Below are 22,963 nucleotides of genomic sequence, written 5' to 3' on the forward strand. Positions count from 1 at the left end.
AACACCACTATTGACGTCGTGGACTCTGTGAGATTCTTAGGACTTGTTGTGGACAACTCTTTAAAATGGGACTTGCACATCGAAGCCTTATCAAAGAAACTAAGCTCTGCCTGTTTTGCACTAAGATCAGTGTCTAAGGAACTTAACTCATCAACCTCTAGAATGGTCTATTATGCCCTTTTTGAGTCGCATCTTCGTTATGCCCCTCCATTCTGGGGTACTTGCTGCGCGACAAAATTTGATCGTATTTTCAAACTTCAAAAGAGAGCAGTTCGATACTTATTGGGACTAAACAGTAGAACTCACTGCCAGAATTTCTTTAAAAATTTCAAAATACTGACTCTTCCTTCCCTATTCATTTTTGAATCCGTTTGCTTAATCCACAAGCACATATTCTCTATTCCGGAAAGGCCTTCTCACAACTATCCACTTAGGAATGCGGAGCACGATATTTATCTGCCAACCCCGAGCTCAGAACTAGTTAAGGGCTCAATACTGTACAATGCCAAGAAAATGTACAATCATTTGCCTGCGAATATCAAGTCACTTTCATTCTTTCCCGCATTTCGCAAAGCTCTGAAATCATACTTACTGGAAAGAGCCCTATATGCGGTAAACGACTTTTTTGTTGATGTTTAATCATGAACAATTTAGAATTTTAATTTTAATATTTTGATCATCTCACACACTGGTTAAAGGTCTAGTATTTAATATTTTATAACTCTTGATTTTATGTTATTATAACATTATTTTATCCATTTACAGTTTTCCTTTTGTAAAATTTACTACAGAACTTGTACAGAAGCATTTTGAATATTTAGTCATGTAGCTGATCAAATTCCCATAGGGGAAGGTACCCTAAATCGTACCCTTTTGCAAAAAAAAGTTTGAAAATACAATTTTCCGACTAACGGGTACTTGTGATTATTGTGAATATTTAGTTTGATCTGTCCCACACCCTATACATATATTTTTTTAGATTTTTATTGGTATTATTTCAACAGAAATATCTATACAATAATTCAAAGTTAATGAATATGCTAGTGAAACTTTTTGATGGGATAATATTTTTGTGACATATTAAGACATCGGTAATAATAATTGCCAGTATTTATAATTATCAGTAGTATAAAGTACTACAGTAGTAGTTAGACATTGTAAAAGAGGTACCTATATTATATGAAATGTAACAAAAATAAAAATATTTTCATATAATTGGGACTTGTTATTGAAAAGAGTTAATTAGAAGAAGTTTTTGAAATGTATCATGGTAATAATAAGAAATGTAGGCAGAAGATAATCAAACAGGGTTACTGCGATAGTTAGTAAATTATGGAGAAATTTCAAAAGCAATACCGATTAAAGTAATGCATATTTATTATAGGTAACAAAATACTTTGAGAACTATAAAGACAGTTTGATCGAAGCTCTTGAAATTACTTTATAACAAAAAGTTCCCCATATAATATGGTGATAAAATTAAAGTAGGCGATTGGCAATACAACGCAATCGAAAACTCGTAACTCAGACTGTAATAATAAGATAATAAAGATGTTTATGTAGGATAGAGGATAGTTAACCATAACTTTACAATATATCAAGCTCACGTTAGTTTCTATAGAGACCTCAATCATCGTATGGGACGACATACATAACGTTAGTTATCCCCAAACATTGCTTTCCCATAAGCTTCTATAAAGCCCCCAATACAGTTCGGTTATTTTGCCCGGTTTTAGCCGACCGGTCTGGACTGTTCAGTTCAAAATCGTCAGTGTTCGTTTTGTTTGTAAGTTCCAAAATCTGCCTTCGCTAGATATTTTAACTGTAGAGGGTGGTCGAAATTGATCTGTTTTGACAGAGAAAACCTTTTTCCTGACTAGATAGAGGAAAACCGACATAGCTAGATGTCATGGGCTCGATTTCTGAGACATGTTTAATGGCGTCAACCACCTGTTGATGTTTTCACTGCCAACTGAAATACGGGATCTTTTTGAATTTTTTACCATTTTGAAAATTGCCTATAACTATTTTATTTCGTGGAATAATAAAATTCTGTAAAAACCGAGGTAAAAACCTTCTTAAGGCACTTTTTTAAGCACAATTCAGTGGCGTAGTCAGTTTTTTTCTACGCTTGCCCTTTTTGTCAGAATTAATAAAAAATATAATTTTTTAAATATAAATCATAGTTACAAAAAGAACAAGTATAGAGAAAAACTGACTACGCCACTGGATTGTGCTGAGAAAAGTACCTTAAGAACGTTTTTACAGAATTTTATGATTCCGCGAAATACAAAATTTATGGGTAATTTTCGAAATGGTAAAAAATTCAAAAAGACACCCCGTATCTCAGTTGGCAGTGAAAATATCAACAGTCGGTTTACGGCATTAAACGTGTCTCAGAAATCAAGCCCAGGACATCTATGTCGGTTTTGCTGTACCTAGTCAGGAAATAGTTTTTCTATGTTAAAACAGACCAATTTCGACCACCCTGTACAGTGCGACCCGTTCGGTCCTACCCGATAATCAGTGGGCCAACACTTCTTTATATTGTTTTTTTGCATTGGCAATTAAGCTATCCGAAGTAGCATTTTCACGACTTGCGACCACATGTTTACTAAACACAACGTTGGATTAGTTACAAAAAAGAGTTAGCTCCGTACCTTAGATATTAAAATAAATATAAACGTTGTTGTAACATTGTGCCGACGTTGCACTAGTACTACAACAAAGTAAAAGCTTGTGCGACGTCGAATAAACGTTGTCTTGTAACCTTTTTTGCTTAAGTGATCTTTAGGTGATTCGGACAACGTAGTTACAATGTTGGACAATAAAGTGTTTTCCGACGTCACTTTCAGGACCTATTCCAACGTTATGCAAACGTCGTCTGTTTTACTAATTCCAACGTTGTTTAAACTTCCTTATTCTTACGTTGGTAGGACGCCCAGCCACTACCTTTTTGCAACTGTATTGAACCATAACCTTAAATCTTAAATTTTCACTTCATTATTCTGTTTAGTCAGACAGTTCAGTGCTCTTTTTGTTATTATAAAAAAAACTTAATTAAAATGGGACCGATACTTTATCCACTCCCTCGTTTATTTAAAATATAGAGGGCGTCACAAGCTAGACTCTAGGATCACTAAATTAGGCAATCTTGCGACTAGCATACTACCTGTTAAGGCTGAACTGCGACTTAATTAGTCCAGTATGCGACTATTCGAACTACTCCATCTGCAGCAATACTCCATCTGCAGCAATACTCCATCTACTAAGCAATTCCTGCTTTTTGAATACATTAACTTGAAATATTTAACCCTAAACAACACGCGGAAACAATTTTTTTGACTGCGAATAAATTATTCTCGTTTTACTAAAAAAATTCAAGAAATTTTTAAAACTTCTTTAATTTTAAGGCCCATTAGTATTTTTCAAAGTAGAAACAATACATTTATCAATAAAGTTGTTTGCGTTTAACTTTTTTGCCTTGGGTAACGAGTTACAGAGTCGGTTAAAGTGTTTCAATAATTATAATCTTCAAACATCCTCCACACTTAAATACTTTTGTTTTGTTTTCCTTTACTGCCATCTGGCATATGTCTCTAACTAAATCATAAAAATAATATTTTTACTATAATTATCCCAATTTAGGATAAAACGCGACTTAGACGCTATATTATTATAGTTTTGTATTTCTGTGAATTAGGATTTTAAACAACGTTGCAGTTTGTACTAAATTAGGCTGCTAGCCAACGTCGGTATGCATCGTCGTTTCGACCCAAAAATTATTCTCCAAACTAGTGCAGACTAGGGTTGGCACGAGGTTGTGCCGACGTTGCGCCCCGACGTTTGGTCGCGTGACACAACGTTGTCCCAACGTCCAAATGCTGCTTGGGATCTTTTACACTAAATGAGGTTCTACAAAATTCTACTGCAAGCAGATCTGTTCTAGTAAACATTTTTAAGCTTAAAGAGTAACAAAACAATTCATTTAAAGCAAAAACTCCAGCATTGATTACGTAACTAAAATTTTAATTGGTATCGCATATAGTTTTCCATGCCTATTGAATATTAATATACGGGCTCACACAGAGAAAAGAAAAACGAGGTCTACAATTAAATTAGAGCAAAATGCCAAGATATAGACTCTCGGACAAACAAGAAAACTGAGAAAAAGAGAATTGACTCTTTAATTAAGGGGGTCTTTCCACAAAAAAAAATAATATTATTTCTGAGGGAAGCTGGTTTAATAAACTAATATGCGAAAATTTTTGCCGTTTTAGTAGTCAACTTTTCCAACATTTTTATTCCCTTCTTGGTTTTCATATAAAATTACAAAAAATAGCGTCTTATTCCTTTAAAATTCCGGATCCATGTTTATAGGAACCTTTGTTCATATTTTTGATGAGCAATCATCCTCTGAAATTAGGCCGTAAATTTTTTGAACACCCTGTATACTAGCTAAACAATAGGTATATGAAAGCAATGATTGGGGAATAATCTACTTTATGTTTTTTAACATATCATCATGTCAAATATCATGTAAAGCGACGGAAATGTGAACGCTGAATAGCCTAATAGATGTGGTTGTTATATCATAATAGTTTCAGTGGCGTATTTAAAGAAAAAAAAACAGATAATAATGTAAAAGATGTGTCTTGTAAAAGATCTCTATAAAATGAATAAAGTTCAAACAGCACAATTTATTTGCACAATAATTTCTACAACAAGTGTCATAGATTTAATATCTAAAATACACAAAATGCGAAAATGGTGCAAATTGTAGGTTAATTATTGCACACAGAAATATCTAGAGTCGGGCTTCCAAATTTAGAAAATCCATAGAATTTACGAGAATGCTCGAAATCATCCGATGCGTCCAGTGTCACTGGTATGTCAGCACTAGTATGGTACCCTGTAAAAACTTTCCCTGTCAATCACTGGCACGAAAAAGTGTTTATACGATGCCACAGCCATACCAGCGCTATTGCTGCAGAGTCTGCTATAAAGATCCTGAAACAGCGGAGCACATACATAAACACACATGGCCAAAATTATTGCATATATCGTTTAAAAATATACGGAATTTAAAGAATTTTTTTTATACATAGCTTTGATGATCTGTAATAAACATTTTTTTGTTAAAATGGATATGGTAAACAATATTTATCGTTCAGACCCAATATTCTTGCATATTTCGATTTGTGGTCTATTGGGTTTCAGAAGAAATTTGACTATTGTTTTGGCCTTAAAATTCCTAGAAACATTATTTTACAGTTTAATAGAGTCAGAATAGTAACACTGTCTCGACAGGGCTACCGGTAAGTTGGAATAGCTGAAATTGTAGGAGTTAACCAACATCATTCATCAGAACGAAAACAAAATTGTATTAGGTATTTCGAAATTGTCATTAGCTACATCAAAAAATAGCCAATAAAGAATCTTTTCGTTAATAAAATTAAAAGAACAAATCATTATTTTTTTTTCTTTAATACGACACTGTTATAAACTGGTTATTGCTTTTTAATGAAATGGTGTTTTGTAGGCAGCAATAATATATTTATACATTTTTTAAACATATATCATATAAGAGTTTTGTTTAATATTGCTTTTGTTATTGTTTATATTAAACGTATATAAAAATGATCTTGTTTTAATTTTTTTCCCATAGAACATAGTTTATGAAATAATTCAAATGATCAAAGGAAGCATAAATAAATAGTTGTTAAAATAAAATAAATGTTTATTATACCAAATCATTTTACAACTCATTATTACAAAAAAAAATATATATACTCCTTTTAATATATACAATGTGATCAAAGAGTTTTATAATCAAGTGTACTTTGTGGCAAATGACAAACAAATTTCTCTAATTCTCAAAACCAAAGCCTACTTGATTAAAAAGCTTTTTGTTCATGCGGTATTTCAGTAATATCATACGAGTAAAACAAAAAAAAATATATTAATTCAGTAAGTAAAAAGGCCACAATCAGGTGTTCCTTAATGACATACTAATAATTAAAGAGAGATTCTTGGATCTATTCTAAGAAGAAAAATAACTTTATACAGGGTGGCGCCTCTCATACGCCGAGGAAGCTCCAAGGAAAACGGTAGTTTACTTGTAGGTTAACTGAAAGCATTTTATAAAAATATATAGAATTATACAGGGTGTCCCCAAAAAAAGTTACACATCAAAGTTGTGTTGTTTCTAATGGAACACCCTATATATTAATTGATTTTCGGATTCTAGGAAAAAATAAAGGTGAGTTTTATTAAAGAAGCATATACCTAAAATCTAAGGATTTTGACATATTTCACATTTTGTGAAAATGAAGAGTAAATTTTAAATTTCGATAACAGCTACCTGAATTTTAGTTGACCTTGTATAGCCTGATATTTAATTATACTAACCATTGTACGTTAAACCAAATTGAAATTTGATCCGAAAAGTTATACAGGGTGAGACAAAATTAATATGGAATATTAGTCACTTTTAAAAGCAAGTTACTCCTTTATTTTAAATGGAACACCCAGTATATTTTTCCGGCGTTCAATGGGGAATGCGACGGACGAAAAAAAATTAAAATTTTTAGAAATATTACATCATGTTTTTGACAAAAATTGAGCTCCAGACACCGTTATTAGTTTTCGTCTTTCTCCTATAGAAAAGGGCGTTTCCCTTTAAAAGCGTCCAATTTGGCCCACCCTGTACATCCACGTGTAAGACAGTGATATAGACAGCTTAATGAAAAACCAAATGTATTAAAAAGAGATAAAAATTGGATCGACATGTTTCTTCTATGAGGTATTGCCGGATTTTGCATCAAAATTTCAAACCGCACAAGTAGGCGTTTACGAAAAATGTTGCATTTAGGGTTGAAACTTTATTTTTCACAATTAGTTACTCATTTTACTACAGCTGTAATACCCAAGTAGCATTTTCACGACTTGCGACCACGTTTACTAAACACAACGTTGGATTAGTTACAAAAAATAGTTAGCAGCGTACCTTGGGTATTAAAATAAATGTAAACGTTGTTGTAACGTTGTGCCAACGTTGAACTAGTACTACAAGGTAAAAGCTTCTGCGACGTCGAATAAACGTTGTCTTGTAACCTTTTTTGCTTAAGTGATCTTTAGGTGATTCGGACAACGTAGTTACAATGTTGGGCAATAAAGAGTTTACCGATGTCAGTTTCAGGACCTATTCCAACGTAATGCAAACGTCGTCTGTTTTACTAATTCCAACGTTGTTTAAATTTCCTTATTCTTACGTTGGTAGGACGTCGAGCCACTACGTTTTTGCAACTGTATTGAGCCATAACCTTAAATCTTAAATTTTCACTTCATTGTTCGGTTCAGTCAGACAGTTCAGTGCTGTTTTTGTTTTTATAAAAAAAAACTTAATTAAAATGGGACGTAAGAAAGGTGTAAGAAAACTAAATTTAAATATACATCGACATATTACCGATACTTTATCCACTCCCTCGTTTATTTAGAATACCTATAAGGGGCGGCACAAGCTGGACTCTAGGATGACTAAATTAGGCAATCTTGCGACTAGTATACTACCTGTTAAGGCTGAACTGCGACTTTATTAGTCCAGTATGCGACTACTCGAACTATTCCATCTTAATCTCCAAAACAACAAAGTGAAAGCCGCCATGTTGTTGAATAAGAAAATGTTTCGTTCCTAAAATAGCAATTCCTGCTTTTTGAATACATTAACTTGAAATATTTGACCCTAAACAACACGCGGAAACAATTTTTTTTTCGACTGCGAATAAACTATTCTCATTTTCCTAAAAAAAAATTCAAGAAACTTTTTAAAACTTCTTTAATTTTATGGCCCATTAGTATTTTTCAAAGTAGAAACAATACATTTATCAATAAAGTTGTTTGCGTTTAATTTTTTTGTCTTGGGTAACGAGTTACAGAATTGGTTAAATTGTTTCAATAATTATGAGCTTCAAACATCCTCCACACTTAAATACTTTTGTTTTGTTTTCCTTTACTGCCATCTGGCATATGTCTCTAACTAAATCATAAAAATAATATTTTTATTATAATTATCCCAATTTAGGATAAAACGCGACTTAGACGCCATATTATTATAGTTTTGTATTTCTGTGAATAAGGATTTTAAACAACGTTGCAGTTTGTACTAAATTAGGCTGTTAGCCAACGTAGGTATCCAACGTCGTTTCGACCCAAAAATTATTCTCCAAACTAGTGCAGACTAGGGTTGGCACGAGGTTGTGCCGACGTTGCGCCCCGACGTTTGGTCGCGTGACACAACGTTGTCCCGACGTCCAAATGCTGCTTGGGTAGATTATCTTTTGTTTAGATATATTTTCGTCATACATGAAAGTTTTTAAAATACTTATATTTTTGAACATACATTTTCCTACAAACGTAAAAAACCGGCAATACTGTATGCCGCTCTTGATTTTGTCTCTCTGTCTGTCAACTGGTCATTTATATTATTCTCCGTCACACTCATTAAAATCCAGGCCACATAAATTGGATGACCAGTAGGGTATAGCCTTGTATCTTAAAAATTAATATAAACTTTTTTCTTTTCTTTGAAAAGATTCAAGAATCATCCCCTTAAATATTAGCATGTTATTAAGGAATACATTGTATAAATAAATACGTCACCAAATTTATAACAATAGGTACTTATCAAATTTAGATCTTAAGTAAATCTCCAGAGCTCAATGTTTGAGAAGGCACTACACTGGACGGTTTTGTAACAAGTTAAACCTACGTATATTTTGTCTAGAAGAATACTTTTATGTTTTGTACTAAGTAACAATAAATGCAAAAAATCAATTTTTTACAACTACAAAAAAAAAACAGATCTGTTCAGCCTGAGAAAAATCCACAATAAGGGCTCGAACACACTGACGACCAGGTCGCACCGGCCAGGCCGCAGCTACATCTAAAACCATTAAATCAAATGATATAGCGCACACTAACGTCCTGGCCGTCCGTTGGTCGTTGCGACCAGAAGACTGCACGGAAATATTATTATTTTCTGCCGCTTGTTGCCGGTTTTCTTCCAAATTAATAATTTTTCAGATGAAATCCTCAAATTCAAGGCACAATATTTTATTTTCTATAAGATATAGTGTTTTAGTGTAGTTTTTGCACACGTGCAGAAAATCCAAAGAAATAGTATACAGACTGGATCAAAGGTAAACTTAAATCTAATCCCTTTTTTTTATCAAGGGTCGATTCTAGTAAAAACTCAAAACATTTTTATATGACATACCTACTCTATTTATGGTTGGTATGATACCTGTTATTATACCTTTGAGTTTCGATGTTAAAAAATAAAAAAAATAATATTTAAAGTTTTTCTACAACCACTTGTTTTTTTTTATTAAATTAGTTTTTTAGTTGTATTGTAGTCATGTATAAGGAGGACAACTGTATTTTAAATATTATATTTAATTTAACGTTTTTCAAACAGGGTTCATTAGACTATATTTCTACTAAAAAAATTAAGAAAGTAACTTAAACATTCATAAAAATAGAAGTAATTACTGTTGTAGATTCTTCGTTATATTGTAAACATTGAAATAACTGGAAGCTAAACTTTCTACCTGCTTATATTTAGAGCCAGTGTCTGACGATCTTTTTTTACGATGGCCCTAATATGTTTAATTCTAAACTCGATAAGGGCGCCATAGTAGTAAAAAAGAAACAGAATATCTTCCTTTTGTCGGTCGCGCGTACACAATGCTTTTTGTTTGTTGTGAATAGCAACTTCGCTTTTTAGTTAACTCCGATATTTTAACATTTCTGAAACAATATTTTCTAATTGGTAAAACGCAAAAAATCGTTAGATTTGGCAACTCTGTTGAAACTGGTCGTTCATCTGGCCGCAGCTAAAAACGCAATACATCCGGCCAGCCGGCGGCCAGGTCGTTGCGACCTGGTCGTCAGTGAGTTCGAGCCCTAACAGGCTGGAGAAAATAAATGTATCACGTCAATCGTAAAAAAATACTCATAGATCAAATTAATTATAAAAGGTAAAAAAATATACCTAAAAACTATTCAAAAAAGCTGTCATATGGGAATGTCAGTTAAAATATCATTTATACAATAAAGAAAACGTAAATATATATACAAAATGTATAAACTAATCAACATTTGGTAAAAAAATGCAATAATAACACTTATGACATACTGAAACAATCTATATTGCATCACTATAATTATAAATGAATTAGCTAACGAAAATTAGCATTATTTATTTAGCGATCAGCGTAAATTGCGTCAAAATAGTCGTATTTTCTGTCAAAAAAATATTATTAAATATTATTTTTTAACTATTCTGTATGTTCTGAAAGACACTGTTTCTATATAAGCTTCAGTGACTATCATCACTAAATCAAACGTTGCAAAATCTAAAAATCGGGAGTTTTTATTTAACGATCTATTGAATTTACGAGCCCTAACAACTATATGTTGGGACAAGATCATATTTTGGAATTATTGCCCTGGTTTTTAAAAAATACTGAAAAATATATGTTTAATTTTTTAAATATAAACATAGCCATATATCCTAAACAACTTGACAATATTTTTATGAATTTGTAAATCAATCCATATTTACATTAGCGGATTTTGTTCATAAAAGGACAACTTTGCTGACAACTAAATGTTGGGACAAGTATTTTTAAATAGTTAATATCATCATAGGCGGCTTTGCTATAAACGTTGAGTAGTGAGGTTTACTGCAAGTAATTTTAATTTTTTTAATTTTCAATTTTGTTAATTTAATTTAAAATAATGGTCCGTGGAAAAGCTACAAATCAAAAACTACGCGAAATTATAATTCGTCAATACAGTACGGGAAAAACAATTCGAAATATTTCTGATGATTTAAGTATTCCAAAAACCACGGTCTTTAATATAATAAAAAAATACGGCGAATCTGTCAATGTAGACGTTAGAGGTAAAAGTTCGGGAAGGCCAAAAGTTGTATCTCAGAGACATTTACGAAATTTAGTAAAATACTGCAAGTCTGCGAGAAGAAGTACTCTTCGCGAAGTAACAATTAAATGAAATACTGTAACTAGTTTAAATAATGTTGTCGAAAATATATCCAAAAATGCGGTCTGGGGTTTTAGAAGGTAAACTTTATTTTGTGTGGATAATCAATTACCTGAAGATTATTGATACAAATTCTTATTTAGGCCAAAGAAAAACCGCTACTGACAGAAATTCAAAAGAAAAATCGCTACAATTGGGCAAAATCTAAATTATCGTGGACACAAAATGATTGGAGTAAGGTCATATTTAGCGATGAGTCTAAATTTGATGTTTGCGTTTGAGATCATCGAAAACGAAAAATACGAAATAAAGCAGAAGCCTTTCATAAAGATTGCTTAAAGAGGGTTGTTAAATTTCCTAAGGGGATTATGGTTCGGGGTTGCATGTCAGCAAGAGGTCTGGGCAAATTCAATTTTATAGATGGCACTGTTAATGCCCAAAAATATCAACATATACTTGATACCTCACTTTTGCCTAGTGCTCAAGGATTGTTTCCAAACGAAGACTATATTTTCCAACAAGATGGAGCATCGTGCCATTCTGCAAAATCAACTAAAAATTGGTTCGATAATAATATACAAGCCCCCCCCCCCCATCACATCCTGCAAGTAGTCCGGACCTCAATGTTATAGAAACTGTGTGGCATAAAATGAAGCAATATTTAAGAAACCACCCTCAACGAACAATTTTTGATTTGCGGACAAAACTGCAGGAAATTTGGGATAATTTTTCTCCTCAAATGTGCCAATCTTTGGTAAATACAATGTCATTAAGAGTTCAGGCAGTTGTTAAGGTGAAAAGTGATTTAACTCCGTATTAAACAAATTTCTTGTTGTGCTGTCCCAATATATAGTTGTCAGCAAATTTGGCTTGATTTTGGCAAAATAAGCTAATATCAAAAGTGATTTGTTTGCAAAGTTATAAAAATATAGTAAAATTGTCTAGATCATATTGTAATGTTTGAATTTAGAATAATAAACAAAATCAATTGAGTCGTTTTAACAAATTACTATTTTTATTGCAAAAAAGACCTTGTCCCAACATATAGTTGTTAGGGCTCGTAATGTATATACAGAGTGGTCCGAACGGTATTCCGGAAACTTCGGCAGCATATTCTGCAGATAAAAATAAGTAAAAAGGTTTGTCCTAAATTAGTTTCGAAGATAACGGGTGTAGAAGTTTCATTTTTATTTCGATTTTTTCCAAATAATTTCTCAAGCAACGTCAATATTTCGATGAAAATTGGCGTCTGGGAATTTTTTGACAGGAGAAATTTGATTTTGATGTCAATATGACTCCTATTTATAGGGGGCGTCACCTACATATGGTTTAACTGTTTTGAAGTGTAATGATTTTTCGTCCGTACCTGTATAAAACTACTGAGTGAAAAAATATACATTTCCGTGATTTTACGTAAAAAAATAGTCAATACATGTCATTATTGACGTAAAAATAAACATTCCGTTCAGTAGATAGTTATTTGACTGAAATTATAAATTTGGTTGTTTATTTTTTTAAATTAATCATAATTTTTCCTTTGAAAAAATGATAAAACAGTTTCTATTGAGTTTTTGCCACAAAAACATTTCAAATTTATGATTTCAGTATAATACTATTTAGCCAACATGTTTAATTTATGTCAGTGATGACAGGTATTGATAATTTCGATTCCAAATATCTCGAAAATCTTTACTCTTAGCGATTTTTACTAACAGATCTTTTTTAAGTTGAAAAAGTCGTAAATGTATATTTTTTTACTCAGTAGTTTTATACAGCTACCGACGAAAGGTATTACTCTTCAAACCAGTGAAAAAATACGTAGGTGGCGCCCTCTACAAGTAGGATTCATATTGATATCAAAATCAAATACACCATGTCAAAAAACTTCCAGACACCAATTTTCATCCAAATATTGACTTTACTTTAGAAATGATTTGGAAAAAATCAAAATAAAAATAAAATTTCTACACCCTGTATCTCCAAAATTAAGCATTTTAGGACATACATTTATACTAATTTTTATCTGCAAAATATACTGCCGATGTTTCCAGAATACAGTTCGGAACACCCTGTACATTTTTTTAACGAAATACAGGTGAGAAACCTGATGACAGTTTACTACAATTTATCTTTAATACAAAAAAGAACATTATAATGATCATGTGTTATGATCAAGTGAGATTTGTGTAAAATAAATTCTCATGTTATTTGCTCATAAGAATCATTTACGTCATTATACAAAGCATGTTTTGATCATAAAACGTTTCGATCATATTGTACGATACAACTGAGAAAAAAACGGCGTAAGAGATGGCTTGGGAAATAAAGATCGCTGTCATTATGTAGCGAATGATCATAAACAAACGGCGTCAGCGGTGGCTATGAAATGAAGATCGCTGTCATTCTATATGTAAAATTATATGAGGAATGCCACTGATTGTCATTTCCAAGCTAACTGGACGCCGTTTTTTTTTTCGATCATACCGTATAAAAATTATATGGGAAATGTCATTGATCGTCATTTACAAACTACCTAAACGCCGTTTTTTTTATCATATGGTATGTAATTTTCCAAGTTTGTAGTTTATTTGAGTTAGCGACAATACTCTCTGAGAATTATATCATAATAAGGACAAAGATATTAGAAAGATATGGCAAAATACATAGTCTAAGAGCTAGCAACGTTTTCGAGAAAGTATTTTAAGACATCTGGCTCTTTGATATACAGGCCCGGCAATGGATCTCTAGGCATAGGAATTACATGCATTGGAATGAAACGCCTATAAAAAGTCTATGCTTAAACAGAGATGGACAACAACTTTCCCGTTTCCACTTCCACTACGACTGTCTACTTAGACAAACTCCAATAAGATAACAAATTTTGGAAATCCCGCCACCTCCCATCCACTCATGATACCCATCTCCATGCCCTTTATTTATCGCCATTATTTTATTTCCCTTCCCGCGCCTCCGCACCTCGCTATTCCGACTACCGTCAGTTCATCACAGAGTTGCCAGGTCTACCGGTTTCGTCTGTAAGCTACCGATCTACCGATTTAAAGAAAAATCTAACGATATATTCAACTGCGTCTTTAGTTTTTACAATAGAAGCACTTTTAAAAAGCTGACTTATATGACTAAAAATTAAGCGACTGCCGCGTTGGAATCTGTATAATCTGACTTTATTATTGATTCATTAAATTTTATTTAGTAATAACACACATACAGGTCATCGTTCTGTCTAGTTGCAGAGTTACAGAGATATTCCTAAAAATCCTTATTACTCCTTATTAGGCGCGGTATTGGCGACATGCCCGAAGAAGTTGATATCTTTTGAAAAGATTTTATTTCATTCATCTACTAAAGTTGAACCCATATTTTCCCCTAAAAAATGTAAACAAAAAACAAAATTTAAGTTAAGAAACAACCTAAATTCGGACAAATATTTTAGTGATTTTCCCGTCAAAAAATATATTAATATGAAAAAAGAATTGAGAGTTGCTACAGCTTTCCAATTGAAATGAAATTAATTTTAGATATCACTGATCAAAATTTGTACATAGGTAAAAAGTGACTGCTACACTAATTTGTGACTGCTATCCCTACTTATTATAGTTTTATATGTTTTTATTAATATATTAATATTATTTAATTCAATATTTTTTTTAATATCAAATAATATACCTAGCTATTTTTAATTCTTGTTATATTTATTATATTTGTATTTTATTTGAGTGATCTATTATTACGATTGGAATGCTAATTTTGGAGTTAAATATTATATTTTATTTCGTTTCTGTACTAATTTTTGTTGAAGATCTACCGAGAATTTTGTTCTCGTATGGAATTATAATCTAACAAACCCGGCAACCCTGTTCGGCTACTCCTTATAAAGTTTTTTTCGGCCTAATTCCTTTGTCACAGCCGCGGCTTTGTCAAGCGCCGCCGCCGACCGACTATGTCGGGGCGACTGCTAGGAAGATCGTACAGTATTGCCATTTCATAGAATTGCACTTGCTATTTTAGAAATGATTTCAAAGTTTTGCATGTTACTTTTCGTTTTAGAATGAAGTTATGTGCCTAGAGAAAACATTCTTAAAATTGTTTCGTACTTTATTTAATATTTCATTAAGTAGGCAAGATAATGGGATTAGAAGATTTAGGATTTTGACAAGCCAACATAATTTCGATTTCATTGAATGGCAACACTGTCCGTCCTGTTTCTATTTTTTCGATTCTGTTCTATTAGTAGGCGGTAGCCCCCACACAAGCGTCTTAAAGACCCGCCCGGCGCCCCCTCTCGCAGGGGCTCTCTCGTCGTATCACTTCTATGATCACTTCCCCTATACGATGGTAGGGAAAAGACACTTTATCGGTCTTTGTTGCACTGCAGTGTATTTTGCAGCCTTACCATCTTTTTTATCGCATTGAAAACCTCCTATTGCTAATATTCCTTTGCCAGCAGTGTATCTTTTACTATGCTCTCTGGAACAGCATGCAGCGCGTCTGGCTGCCGATACCCGTTGCGTTTACTACTGCGCATCGGAAAAAGATCCTATATATTTTATTAATTTAGTCCTATCAATTCTAGTATTGAATATAGTATAGTAAAGTATTAAATAATTCTGGTAATTAAAAAAAAAACAAATATTTAATTTCAGAATATAAACGAAAATAAAAATAAAAGTCTTTTACCTGAACCGGATTTGAACTCTGAATCTTCGGTTCGTGGTCGGAAACTCTACGCAGTACGCTATGGAGACATGTTCGATTTATATTCAATACTAGAATTTAAAGGACTAATAAAAATATAGGATCTTTTTTCAATGCGCAGTAGGGAACGCAACGTTTACCGGCAGCCAGACGGGCCGCATGCTGTTCCAGAGAGCATAGTAAAAGATGTATCAAAGAGCCAGACGTCTTAAAATACTTGTTTTTCCGACGTTGCTAGCTCTCTTACTAACAGTACATCCACAATTCCGCAATTAATGCAGACAATATTTTGACATTTGCGTTTGTCTAACTTAGAGCTATGGCACCACAAAATAGAACTGATTGATTTATGAAGTTTGACAATCTGTACAGGGTGAGTCAACGAAAGAGTAAAGTTCATTATCTCATTTGTTTCGAGGTTTACAAAAAAAACTAAATATAAAAGTTATAGGGAAGGTTAAGATATACATTTTAAAATTATTCAAGAGTATACAAGGTGCTTCAAAAAAATGTGGCGAATATAACATATGCTTTTTTAAATGCAATACCCTATTTTTTATTTTATTTTTAGATAGTGCGTAAAATTTCATAATTTTTTTATATATAATGTTATATACCTAAAATGAATACTTTTTGTAATATTTCAATTTTTTTAAACAAATGTTAAATTGCAGTGTGGTAAAAAAATGTCAGTCGTGCCATTGTTTCTGAAGTTGGAGGACCAAAATTTGGTAGGAGAGTTTTATAGAGATGAAAAAAAGATATATGTAAAGATATTTTAGTTAAATGATACAGGGTGTTCAAAATATATTTATGAATTTCAACTACTTAAAATTAAAAAAATTCAAATTGTTTAAATGGGACACCCAATATACTATTATTTTTTCTGATAGATTTTACAAAACTCTTCAATTTTTATTAAGTATGTCATATACCTATTTTTAATAGTTCGCGATTTATTCCAATTTTTTCTATTTTTACCCATATTTTTAATACAATTACCCTATAAAATCATAGTTACCATGACAAAACAAACTATTTATTACTTATCTTTAACAAGTACCTTAATAATTAGTTATAATTGGTGGTATTTGTTAAAATTAATTAATTTACTCAAATAAATTAAAATCGCAGTCGTGAATTTCTTGGTGTATTTCTACATTATGAAAGATGACACTTGTATTTTCCGTCGGGGCGAATAGCCACAGATTAGGGTAATACTAGACTCAATTGTTGAAGACTATACTGATATAGGAATTTTCTTTGACATACAGTAAAAATTTTTTCTCGCAGTAATGCTGGTTTATAATTCATTTGTCATTTGATAAAGCCAATATTACTACTACCGCGAAACCGTCCCATTACACACTGAAGATGTTTTTTTAGATAATCTACATATATTCTTATACTACTTAGCAAAGTACTATATAATATATAGTAGTGAACCAAAAATATATTTTTCTTGGCTTTTTCGTGTGTATCAGTCACATTGACTAATTCATTTCAGGAAAATCTGTAACTATTATCTCTACTATTTATACCTATTACAACAAATTAAACTAAAATTTAAATTTTGTTCCTAACTTGCTTAACAGACAATAAATTTTGATAATTATTACTTTTCGTCATGGTAACTATGATGTTATAGCGTAATTGTATTAAAAATATGGGTAAAAATAGAAAAAATTGCAATAAATCGGAAACTATTAAAAATAGGTATAAGACATACTTAATAAAAATTGAAGAGCTTTGTAAAATCTATCAGAAAAAATAATAATATATAGGGTGTACCATTTAAAAAATTTGAAATTTCTTAATTTTAAGTAGTTGTAATTCATAAATATATTTTGAACACCCTGTAGTATCTAACTAAAATATCTTTAGATATGTCTTTTTCTATATCTCTATTAAATTCTCCTACCAAATTTTAGTTGTCCAACTTCAGAAACAATGCCATCACTGACAATTTTTTATCACACTGCAATCTAACATTTGTTTAAACAAATTTAAATATTACAAAAACTATTAATTTTAGGTATATCACATTATATATAAAAAAGTTATGGAATTTTACGCAGAATCTAAAAATAAAATAAAAAACAAGGTGTTGCATTTAAAAAAACATATGTTATATTCGCCACACTTTTTTGAAGCATCCTGTATACTCTATAATAATTTTAAGATGTGTATCTTAACCGTCCCTATAACTTTTATATTTATTATTTTTTTGTAAACCTCGAAACAAATGAGATAATGGTCTTTACACTATCGTTGACTCACCCTGTACAGTGTACAGATTGTCACACATATTTTGATGTAATAATTCAGGATTCCCCCGTATTATTTAAAATAAATGAATCTTAACGGCAACTGTACTCATAATTTTCTGATATGAACATATTCAATCTTAAATACTGAATTCAACTATGCTATGTACCATAATGGCTTGTAATATTTATGAGAAAAGTATGTTTTAAGTTAATTAACATTAATTTATATTTTTTTTTAAATACAGTATCTCAATTGACAATATATAACGTTTTCGAAATGTCAAATGCCACAAAATGGCGTCTTCTTGACGCAAAAAGCGAACAAGCAGTAGCGTTATTAGTGCAATAACACTTTAAAGACACTTTAACTGTCAAAATTGTCAAAATAACGCCGTTCAGTGTACATCGCTGCCATATCTCTCCATTATTGCCGTACAGTGTTAAAGATGTATCCTATCAAAAAATACCGGGTTTAATGGAAGCTTACCTCTATAGCTTCATATAAACATTATATACAATAATTATCTTCACTTTATTTTAGTAGTTTGCATGTTTGGAACCTCTCATTAAAGGCACAAGTAAGGCGGGTGGTCCGGCTTGTCTTAGGAAAGCGTGAGACAACAATTCCTGAGCTGTGGCTCTCTGACTGGGATCCCTGACCAACATCCTATCCAAAAACGACTGTAACCTAGGCGAAACTCTGTGAGCGTTCTTCAGTTTCGGCGGTGGCATTTCCCTAATCCGCCTCATGGCTTGCAAAGGTGGTTCATTGAAAAACGGCGGTTCTCCATCGACCATCTCAATAACCATTATACCCAACGACCAAATATCGACTTCGGGTCCGTACGGCAATCTAGAAATAACCTCTGGAGACATCCAGTAAGGTGTACCAACTAGGGATTTTCTTTTTGGAAGTTCCTGGGAGACTTGGGCGCAAAATCCGAAATCGGATAGCTTAACTCTGCCATCTAGAGCTAGGAGTATTGAATCAGACTTGATATCTCTGTGAATAACACCTTGGGAATGTAAGTAAGCCAGAGCTTTCAAGCACTGCTTACAGACAGTTGCTATTTGTTCCTCGTCCATTCTGGAATGAGTTACAATGTCGGTTAAGGCACCGCCTTCTAAGAACTCCATTACGACCCAAAGTTCGTCGTTTACTAGGTAACTGTCGAACATTTCTACGATATTCGGATGATGGTAGTCTCGCATTATGACGACTTCGTTGAAAAGCAGCTCTCTCCTTTGTTGTTTTCGCAGATCCATCTTTTTGACGGCTACTTGTCTACCAGTGTTTCTGTCTTGGGCTATGCAAACGGTACCGGTAGACCCCTCGCCGATTTTGACAAACCTTTCCAGGTTTTCGCGGGGGTCTTTGGAGGAGACCACCATTTGTAAAGCCGCTCGAAACTGAAAAATAAAAACAAAGTATTTAATAACTACCACTTTATAATGATGATTTATAATGCCTAATAACTGCGAAATTATTAGTTAGTGACGAGATTTTGAATAGTATTTTAAATTTAATGTCATAGACTTAAAATAAAATATAGACTACACATACATCTCAACGCGGTCAAATAATATTTTTTGTACACATGTTTACTTCTGGGTACAGTCGACCGAGCCTTCCTCATCCAGCCTATGTTGTCACGTCTTTAATATTATCAATATTTTTTTTCTTGTTATACACATATATTGAGTTATTAATACTACAGTTTAATAAAGTAGGTTTTAATATTCCATAGATGTATTAAATAGTCCTTATACTACTAAATTATAAGTCGGATACTGTTTAAAAAGGATAAGTTTTTTACAATATGACAACACCGATTAGAGGCGAGGGAGCCTATTCATTCATATATTACCTTGTATTACGCGTCGCACATGTGCGGTAAAGCTTTGTTGCCGCTATGTTCCCGGCTGTATTAACGCATTTTCTTAGCTTGTAGTCCTAAGTGTTTATTTTATTGACTTTTTCTGTTCAAGAACTATAAAATATGGTTCGCCAGTGCCAAATTTGCAAGAAATTTGACTTAAATAATCCATTTAAGTCTTGAAACGACTTTCGACCGGTAGGCAACTCTCAATTTACCCATTGAGAGTCAGTGGCGTTGTTGTAGAAAGGCGCTTATTTAGATAATATTTTAGTAAAATGTAAAATCTGAATTTTTTCTCTTATATTACATTATTTACTTACTTACATTGTAACAAAATCAAAATTATAACCCTGTTAATAATTAATAATGTTTTAATTAAAAATATATTCCGGTTTATTCTAAAATTATCTTCAGAATCTAAAATAACATACAAGAATTTTAAAATGATATTACATTATGAAACAATATTTTTTAATATACCGGGTCGTCTCAAAAGTGGCTCACTCCCTATAACTTTTTTATTTTTTCAGATAAAAAAACAGATTTGTATGTTAGTAGGTATAGATATGACATAAATTAGGATTTATTGACATATTTAGATATATTATTTATTTATTAAATTATTGAGATATCAATTGTTTTTGGTCTCTTCCTATTTCACCGAAATGATTACATCTTTGATTTTTAAAGGCACTCTCGGTATATTGCTACTTTATTCGATAAAAAATGACACTCTGAATAGAATGACATATCATATGTCAACTTTTGACATTGTCGCTTAAAAACAAATCGTATTTTAAATTTCAATCCAGGGTGCCCCATGGTGTTGTTAAAAACACTAAGATTTAATCAAGGAGCCTTAGAAAAATAGTTTTGATCGTCTAATAGGTTTCGTGTCTTGTCTAGGCTGGTTAAAAGATGTACAAATGGTATTTTTAATTATACATATGTCAATTTTTTTCAAATGGAACAAGGGTGACTCATTAGCATATTTGGAAAAAGCATTTTTTTATAAATATATTGATACCACACACTTGGTATTTCGAGTCAAATTGTCGTTATGAACCGCGTGTTACAATTACAATTAAATCATATGCGAAAATGTCAAAAGTTGACATATGATATGTCATTCTATTCAGAGCGTCATTTTCTATCGAATAAAGTAGAAATATACCGCGGGTGCCGTTTAAAAATTAAAAGTTATAGTCATTTCCGGTGAAACAGGAAGTGACAAAAACATTGAAACGTCAATCAATTCTAATTTATGTCATATACTAACATACTAAATCTTGTTTTTTTATTTGAAAATTATGGGGATGAGCCACTTTGGGACGCACCCGGTATAATAAAGATAGTACCGGGTTAAATAAATGTAGTTTTCATTTTATCCACTTCCTATCACCTTCCTTGCTTTAATGGAACAGATTTATGTTTTCTCTAATTTACATAATAAGACATCACTTAACCAGAAAAAAAATTACAACAATCATAATTTCGGGAATTCCCCCCCATACAGGGCGCCACCCTGTATGTAGCTGTGGTAAATCTCTACTCTTTAGTTGTAGTTTGTATTTTACAGTACACACAAATTGTACAATTCGAATTAGAGCTTGCAACTGGCCCTTCGCGGCCCTCTTATGGGTGTCCATCAAACATGTTTGATCACCGGTAGTTACATCACTGCTTTACATGTTTACAAATGAAATTTAAACAATAAATACACTTTTGTAGAAAAATTCAGTGTTTTCTTTTAATTTCATTAAACACAATGATATAATTGATAAAAATTGGAGGTAAATGTTTAATCTAACTTAAGCTGACAGATAAAATGTTATGTGTAGATGGGGCTTTAGAAAAATAAAATATATCTGATCCAATCTTTTTTATATATTAATAAAAAGTGTATTAAACATACCTGTTCATGTGTTAATGTCCTCTGTTCATGATGTTTCGATGAAGAACTACTTTGACTACTACTTCCTGGTTGGGCATGAACTGCTATATTCCCATTCTTGATATTTTGATTTTGATCAGGTCTTACATGTGGCAATATATTAGAATGTGGACCTTGATTTAGATGTGGATGTAATGGGGGATGCGGTCCTATACTAGGATGATGAACTGATGGTACTGTGGAAGCTACTGATCCGACCGGCGATATCTGTGGATGCTCTGGAACTCTTGATGGATATCCCATAGCGTTTTGTGGCATAAATCTTTCAATCGGCACGTTTCCATTGATATTTTGTTGATTAACATAAACGTTTTGTATTTCTTGGTTGTTTGAAGATATGTCTGTAGGAGAATTCTCACGTACCTGAGGTTTACTTATACTTGGATCCCTTCTCATTGAAGGATATTGCATAATTTGTTCTTCTGGAACTGATGGTGGCACATTAGCATTACTTCGATGATCCCTTCGAAATCTTGGAGGACTGGATGATCGCAATGAATTTGACCTTGCTACATTGGATGTTTTAGGAAGCACAATTCCATTTGCGGGTGTTTTGTTATTTTGGTGTATACTCAGTCTATTTTCAGATTTATTATCGCCACGTACAATAGTCTTAAGATCCAATATTTCTGTTGGTGTGATTTCCGAAGGATCGACGAGAGGTAACGGTCTATTAGTTGACTTTAATATTTGATTATTTCCAACAATTGAGGCCCACTGAAGGGGAAGACCTACATATTTGCCTTCCCTTTTGTCAAAACCTGTGTGCACCCTATGCTCGAAATTAATGGGTGGTGATATCTGGGGCTTCTTTTTCTTCTTGGAAAACATCGTAACAACTTTAATTACACTTGTAAAAACGGTAACCCGTTAGAATTTACGTAGATGAATGTCAACATAAATTTTAGATCATAACCTTTCTAGTCATTTAATTGCCCATTATCCTTAAATATCTTCCTTAACTAGACTGATTCATAACTTGTCAAAGTATGTAAAATATATATAGTAAACACTAAAAACTCAGAAATAGTAAAGGAAAATAAAAGAAAAAACAAACAAAACTTTAAAGGCGAGGTCAC

At 32.4% G+C, this 22,963-nt stretch overlaps 1 protein-coding gene across 1 annotated transcript; it reads right to left on the reverse strand.

Annotated features, from left to right (window-relative positions):
- Positions 1 to 18,018: 18,018 nt before the first annotated feature.
- On the reverse strand, positions 18,019 to 22,963 carry LOC115886111 (serine/threonine-protein kinase PAK mbt). The gene is made up of 2 exons (XM_030905175.1): positions 21,846 to 22,963; positions 18,019 to 19,460 (listed from the first exon to the last, which is right to left on the reverse strand). The coding sequence occupies exons 1-2, from the start codon at positions 22,713 to 22,715 to the stop codon at positions 18,588 to 18,590; spliced, it is 1,743 nt and encodes a 580-aa protein (XP_030761035.1). The 5' UTR covers positions 22,716 to 22,963; the 3' UTR covers positions 18,019 to 18,587.

Source organism: Sitophilus oryzae, unplaced genomic scaffold, assembly GCF_002938485.1.
Source record: "Sitophilus oryzae breed Bouriz unplaced genomic scaffold, Soryzae_2.0 scaffold_467_pilon_pilon, whole genome shotgun sequence".
NCBI classification, from domain to species: Eukaryota; Metazoa; Arthropoda; class Insecta; order Coleoptera; family Curculionidae; genus Sitophilus; species Sitophilus oryzae.